We start from the raw sequence: 7,835 nt of genomic DNA, 5'->3' as shown, positions 1-7,835 counted from the left end.
AATATATATATATATATATATATATATATTTTCTTTATAATAAAATATGTAGGATACACAATAATAAATACTAATAATAAAGTAAAAGTTGTTGCTGCCAGCCGGTTGCCTTCCTGTGGTCGGTGTTTCTGAATTCAAGATGGTCCCACGCCACCCAAATTGCATACTGACAAACATGCGGTGACTGGACTCCATTATTGGAGGGAGGAAAGCTCCTGTTTCGTCATGTAAATTGATCATTCAAAAATATAAATAAATCCATGTTAAAATTTTAAGCTGTTGTTTCGGCATGTAAATTGATCATTCAAAAAATAAATAAATCCATGTTAAAATTTTAAGCTCCTGTTTCGGCATGTAAATTGATCATTCAAAAATATAAATAAATCCATGTTAAAATTTTAAGCTCCTGTTTCGGCATGTATATTGATCATTTAAAAATATAAATAAATCCATGTTAAAATTTTAATAGAATAACTTGATCACTGTACTCTTACATCACAAAATAACTCAAAAGTAACATTACTATTTGATGTTTTAAGAAATCTATTTTACATTTAAAAGAGCTTGAAAATTATTATTAAGATCATAATTTCATAATGTTAAACTAGCTTTTCTTTTTTATCCAAAAATCAGTATGAGAGAAAACGAGATGCTCCCTACAGAAAGAAGACATACTGAAAGATTTTAATTCATAACTGGAAGGATTTGGTTTAATAATGTAGTATACTCACTTGTGAGTATATTTTGTTTATTTGTAAGCATTATATTTGTACTTGATAAAGAGAAATGTATTTTCACTGGAATATAATTTGTCAATGTTTGTTGTTGTTGTTCAGATATACCTCCAATGGAGGGCTGTTGTATACTGCCTGTGATGGTGGAATTGTTAGAAGGTATGAACATTTCTTTTACTAAACACTATTGCAGAACATGTTGACCTTACTTTGTAAATATTAGTTTTTATCTTCTTTCAGTACTGTAAGAAATTATCTAACACTTCTGTTGTTATAGAGCTTATTCTCATAATGTAATACTGTTAATTTTTCTATGTTTTATTTTTATTATGTACTATAATAATATCATTTTAGCTAATTTTCAATTGAATTGTATATTTGACAACCAGTGAGCCTAATAACTAAGTAGTGACCAATTATTATATATATATATTTTTCCACGAAAGGTACCGTCGCTATCCTACACATCATCAGTATCTGGGAGAAGTTTATTCACATAAAGGTGACATACAAGATATGGATATATCTCCGTATGATGAATGTATCCTTTGTGTTACCTATCCTGTTTTTCTCAGTTTCTGTCAATTTTCAAATTATTTGGAAATTGTCTAACAATGTTATAATAAAAATTTGTAATTAAAACCTTTACTCTGTTATTAATGTTTTAAGTTTATAAACTTTTTTTCTTTTGGAAACATAGTTTAATTATGAGGTCAATTCTGTTTAGTGTAATTTTTGTTCTATCAATTTAAATACTAGTTTTTTGATATGAGGTATAGACGTTGCTCTATAGTTGCTGGATTTTTATCTCTATTGCTGAATACAGCTAACTTTATATTGAGAATTAATACATGTAATTAATCATTAAAGATGCCAAAAACAAATTATATCAAAAATGATGAGCTTTTTTTTAGCATAGTTCCAATCTTAAAATGCAAAGATTTTATCATTGTAGTTACTCCTTGAAGCATGATTTTCCTTTGTAGTTGATTTACTTACAGTTTTGTTTTTTGGAGACTTTCATAGGTTTCTTGGGTTTCCATATGTAACTGTCCCCTGGTTGCTTGTTGATAAACTTGAAATCTTATAATAGCTTGAAGTCTACTATTTGGGATTTAATTCTTCAGCAAACACAGCACAAATAGCCCAATGTGCAGCTTTTTGCTTAACAGCCAGCAAATCCTATGTAATTCTATACTTGTTTTGTTATAGTATGAATACATTATAATGTATGGTTCTTGTATTGTTAAACCTAATATGAAAACTAAAATTTGTGAAATAGAAATTATAAGCTATTAAATGACCTCTCTGTTTTTTTTCTGTTTATTATGTCCTTTAAAATATTTTTGTTTAAAAGCTGGTGTGAATGCAGAAAAAACTTTCTATTTGGTATTTTAAAAATCAGCCTAACTAATTTAACAATATTAATACTTTGTTAAAGTTTGTGTGTTTTATTTTCTAATAACAAAAATAGGTTTTTTTATGAAACACTACCTATTTAAAAGTTGCAAATTAAAAAAAAAGAACTTTAAATGGTTTATTTTTATACTTCTTGGAGAGTTTTTATTTTGCTTTTGGCTATCTTATCCTCAAGATGTTGAGTTTTAATTTTTCTTGAATTGTAATCAGTGATATTTTAGTCAACCAAAACCCAATATGTAGAATAAGAATTGTCACACACTCATCTAGTTAGTAAGTAAAATTTTACAGGTTAGATTTTTGCTATACTGTGTAACAGCAACAACTACATTGTTGTTATTTGATGGAATAATTTAAGAAAATAATCTAAAATGATTCTTTCTTAATACCTTTATATTTCAACCTTTTGAAACTGATAAGTGATCATCCTTTTTTCATTTCTATTTTCATTATAACTGCTTTGTCTACTCAAAGTTAAATTATAGAAATTTTGCATCTTGATCTTCTTTGACTACTGTACAGATCTTATAACAGCATCAAGAGACAGATCAGTGGGGATTCTAAGACTGGGCTCACCAAACCATGGCTGGACAGAGTATTGTGAACTCACCTGATGCTTAGTTATCTATAACTGTATAATAGGAATGTTTTCACTATGCAATTTCTGGTTGTGGTGTCAGCAACCACAAAACTTGTTTCAGTGTACCTCAGACTAAAAGGGCTGTACTGTGCTGCAGCAATACATTCTTAAGTTATGAAAGGTCAGAGGAGTGACACTGTTCATTAGTTATTCAGAGAACTGGGACAGCTGTTGTATTGTAGTACTATATGGCAGCATGATCAAGGATGATGAATCATCTGGTAATAATATGACATTATGCACAGATTGTGTATAGTGATCTGTTGAAGACAAAACCATCCTTTTGTAGTCCATTATTGTGTCCACCCACAAACAAGATTATACAGATAACAGTATAATAATTCATATTCTATCCACCAAGCAGAGAAGGTGGCACATGTTAAAGAAATATTTCATTGTGACAAAGAACAGAATGAGTGACACAGATTGTTAAGTAATAATGGCTTGTGATTTAGTCACCCAGAAGAGGAGCTGGCACAGGTTACAGTAATAATTCATTGTGGCAACCAAAAGAATGTATGACACAGATCTGAGTAGTAATGGCCAATTGTTGAGTCACCCACAAGAGGAACTTGTGCACGTTTCAGTGATAGACTATTGTGGTAACCAACAGAATGAATGACAGATTGAGTAGTAATGGCCAGTTGTTGAGTCGCCCAGAAGAGAGAGAAGAGGAGCTGGCACAGGTTTTAGTGGCAGCTTATTGTGGTAAACAACAGTATGAATGATACAGATTGTTAAGTAGTAATGGCCAGTGGTTGAGGAAACCAGAAGAGGAGCTGGCACAAGTTACAGTATTGAGAGTACATTGTTATGTCATCTAAGGAAAGCAGCCTTCCTGTTGTTGCCTTTATGGTTTCATCCAAGAAACATGTATCTTTAAGCACATTGTTTTTTGTAAACTAATAATAAAGGCCAAGACTCTCTTTCTGTAAATACTATTGTATCTTGAAAAGATGAAAAAGTTGAAACTGTATTATTATTATTATTATCATTATGATATTTTTATTGATAAGTGTTGAAAAATATAGCTCATTTTGTTGCAGATAGGTGTTTATCCAAGATTGTGAAAAGAAATCTTAAATTCTTATTTACATCAACCAATAATGTAACTTATTAGTTTTAAAGAGGTTTGCCTGTATCAATATATTTAGGAGCTAGGACTTCCCAGGTTTGGAGATGGGCATGTCCTCAAGATATTCTAAATTTACAATGTTTTACAGTAAGCAGAGTAACAGTGCTATCATACAGTACATATTGGTAGATTTGTAAATGTTGAAGATGGCAAGTGGTTATCCAGAGACAGTAATATGCTGATAGTAAATTACTATACACCCAACTAAAAAAAGGCCAGGGACAAAAATACTGATATATCGGGAAATGGTGGAGAACTTTGTGTGAATGTTATGAGTGTATTTTGGCATCTCTACTGAATGGAGGAAACAAAGATAATCACATAGAGAACTGGTTTTCAATCAGATAAAGAAAAAACAGAAATACTATATTGTTGTTTGGTAAATAATGAAGAACATTTTGGTGTGTTTAAAAGATTACAGAAGTAACTAATGTGTGTTGTAGATCTTTATTATTATTCATTCAGTGAAGGAGGAAGCACATTGACTAGAGTGGTCATGTATATTGTTGTATTAGCCACGAATGCTGACTGTGAAACACATCTACTTAAATCTGTTTCCTTGAAATAAAGGATAGCTACAGATGTGGTAGAGGGACCATTAACATATTAAGAGTATCTGTAAGTAAATGCATTTATATAAAGCCCTGAAACAGTTGGAAACAGTAAACTGTATCCATGAGATAAGTGAAATGTCATATGATTTCTGTTAAATTTACAGAGCCTCAGTTTATTCTTAAGATATAATATATATATATATATATATACACCTATTATTCTTGAAATAGTCCATATTGAGGCTTCTTGTAGATTTTCCAGAAGACTATAACTAAATTGACTATTTTCTCTAGTGATTGCTGATAAAGTAAAGTTTTCATTATGTATTTGACCACATTGATGAAAAAATACTTTAATTTCTTAGATGAAAATACAGTTGGACAGTATAACACTGAAAATTTCAGTGATAACTGGGTTTCTTCCAGAATAAACAAAAAAATATATGTCTTTATGATTAAAGTAAAACTATGGACCAGTCCTTATAACTGGAGTAAAATTTAGAACCTGTTTTTGTAACTAGGGTAAACTAAATCCCTGCCTTCAGTACTAAGTTAAAACTAAGAACCTCTCTTCATTACAAGGTAAAAATTAAGAATCTGTCTTTGTAACTAGGCTATTACCAAGAACCTGTACTAAATACTAAATGAAAGTTATAAACCTGTTTTTGTGACTATAGTAAAGCTAAGAACTTGTCTTTATTGTAAAAACTAAGAACCTGAGTTTATAACTGGTAAAAATGAGGACCTCTTTTTATAACTATGGTAAATTTAACAATCTGATTTAGTGTGTAGGGTAAAACTGAGAACCTATATTTATATCTATGGTAGTATTAATAACATGTCTTCATAACCAAAGTAAAATTAAGAATATTAATAACTGCAGAAAACTAAGAATTTGCCTTTGTAACTATGGTAAAATTAAAAAACTTGGTGACTGTAGTGTAACTGAGAACTTGATTGTAACTAGGGTAAAACTTTGAATTTTGTGTTTAAATATGCTGTTGATTTAATTGTCTGTTTTTACTTATTTTAAATTCTTTAAGACACCTTTTTAAACTGTGTGGAAATTTATGTAGGATAAAATTCCTACAGATCTTTATCTTGTTACAAAATTTAATTGAATGATTAATAATGGCTGGAGAATGATTAGTTCAAGTCTCACAGTGACTATGAGATGGCCAAATTAAGTTAGTATTTATTGTATGTATTACAGAATTTAAATCCCTGCTTTGAAGAAAAAAATTTTTTTTTTTGGAACAAAGAAATCAACAATTTCTTCTGACTTTATTATTAAAACCTGCTTTGTTTCTAGCTACTGAGTGTAATTTATTTAATTTCATCTATAAGGCCTTTCTCTATAACTTGAACAACAAATTAAATGCTGAACTTAGCTTAAAAGTAAGTTAGATCTCTCTTGAATAGAAACATTTTTCTTCATTGGCCGTAGTTAGGATTTTAAAGTATTTTTTAATAGATGGTTGTGTCACATTCACCTAAGGCATGCTTCAGTACATTTGATCCATTAGATGTACTTCCAAGCAAGTTTTCAGTTATCTTGTAGTGTAACTGGTGTAGCCTTATGTGCATCAAGGATAAGTAGATTGACAAACCATGTGACTTAGACAAGTGTGGTAGTTGCCCATTCCTGTTACCATAAGATCCTACTTAAAGCCAATAATGTACACCTTCCTAATAAAAGAGAGCTTACAGATAATATAAATAGTACCTGTTGTTTTCTAGCCAGCCTAATGAGCCCTAATATTGGGTGACAGGCTCATCAGCACTAGATATAGCAAATATAAAGTGGTTGACATATTTTTTACTTTCACTCATAAGTTCTTAGAATTCATAAGCTGAGGCTGCAATGTAATAAAATAAGTTCAACATATAATTTGTTGTTCTAGAATGAGTAGCATTTGTCCAGTAGTGTTTTAACTACAAGGTTGCTAATGTACACAAGCATTATATGTATATGATTAACCCTTTTATCATACATGGAAGGGGTTTTCTTCCATTACCGTAATTGGTGTAAATGTACAGGTGGAGATGGTAAAGGGTTAAATTTACATCATTATGGCATAAAGCATAAGTGATCTGTAACAACTTATAGAAACTAGTGATTGGACAATATAGAAAGAATGATAGAAGTTAGCATTCCTGTTATTTATACAGTAAACTTGTGGGTGTATCATACTTGACTTTTGTATTATGTTTTTTTATGTTATGAATTATTATGCAGATTTAGGTAAGAGTGGTAATAATATGCAAAAATGTCAGGATTAGAATATAAAATAAAGATAAAGCTACTGACCAGTTGTCACAAGACATAACCAGTCACTGTTATTATTTCTGGTGTCAGTAATATACTAAATATTGCAGTTTCTAAACAACAATTGATTCAGACACATTGTCCTACCCAAACTCCTGGATCCAGATACATTTCTATACTCAACAACCATAGATTCAGACACGTTTTCCTACTTAACAACCCTTGATTCAGGCACATTGTCTTACTCAGCAACCACTGATTCAGAAACGTCCTACTCAACAACCCCTGATTCAGAAACATGATCCTATTGAACAATCATTTATTCAGACATTGCCCTACTTACAAATATCTGATTCTAACATGTGCTACATACTACACGTGTGTTACTGATTCTAGCCATGAAGGTGATTAAAAAGCATTACATTCATCTGTGAATAACTTAGTCCTCAATCACAATATCTAAGTCATGTAACATAGCATTGATTCAAATACATTGTCTCTACCCATACATCACTGATTTAGATTGTTACTACCTATCAATGATTGATTCAGAAATGTCTGGATCATTGATTTAGACTCATGGTCTTTTAACAGTGAAATATTCCAATCCATGGATGACTAACAAAAAATCTTGATTTGTTCAAGGACTGATTGATTTAAGACTTATGACTCTCTAACAGTGACACATATTCCAACCCACAGACCACTAAATTCTGTTTACTCTTTGAGTGACTACCGATTTGAACTTATGACTCTCTAACTTTAACTCGTATTCCAACCCACAAATGTGGTCACAAATGTTAAATTTGTTTGTTTACTCATGGAGTGACTGATTTACACTTGCAACTCCTTAATGCACTTTCCCATCCAAAGAATTATCACACAAAAATTCTTTATTTACTTATGAATTCACCAATATAGAAGCATTATTCGTTTCAGTTTAAATTCGTGGTTTTTACTGTGATAAGGTTATGTTTTGGTTATTAAACCATATCTTTGTGATTACAGTAAACCAAACTATCCAATTGTTTTTTGTGCCTCATTCAACAGTTTTTGCAATAGTATGTCCAATACAACAAAAATA

The 7,835-nt window shown here is 30.7% G+C and overlaps 1 protein-coding gene across 8 annotated transcripts in view; it reads left to right on the top strand.

Annotated features, from left to right (window-relative positions):
* The window catches only part of LOC106466715, a 44,562-nt gene extending 37,933 nt beyond the window's left edge, over window positions 1-6,629 (top strand). For all 8 annotated transcript variants that reach the window (XM_013927014.2, XM_022394795.1, XM_022394794.1 and 5 more), the window contains 3 exons: window positions 837-893; window positions 1,181-1,275; window positions 2,676-6,629. In XM_013927014.2, coding sequence (XP_013782468.1) covers window positions 837-893; window positions 1,181-1,275; window positions 2,676-2,767 — 244 coding nt within the window. In that variant the 3' untranslated portion in view covers window positions 2,768-6,629. The remainder of the gene's footprint in view (window positions 1-836; window positions 894-1,180; window positions 1,276-2,675) is intronic.
* Window positions 6,630-7,835: the final 1,206 nt, after the last annotated feature.

Source organism: Limulus polyphemus, unplaced genomic scaffold (genome assembly GCF_000517525.1).
Source record: "Limulus polyphemus unplaced genomic scaffold, Limulus_polyphemus-2.1.2 Scaffold2356, whole genome shotgun sequence".
Classification (NCBI taxonomy): Eukaryota; Metazoa; Arthropoda; class Merostomata; order Xiphosura; family Limulidae; genus Limulus; species Limulus polyphemus.
Note: the sequence above shows the minus strand (reverse complement) of the source record. Positions and strands in the feature narration are given on the sequence as shown.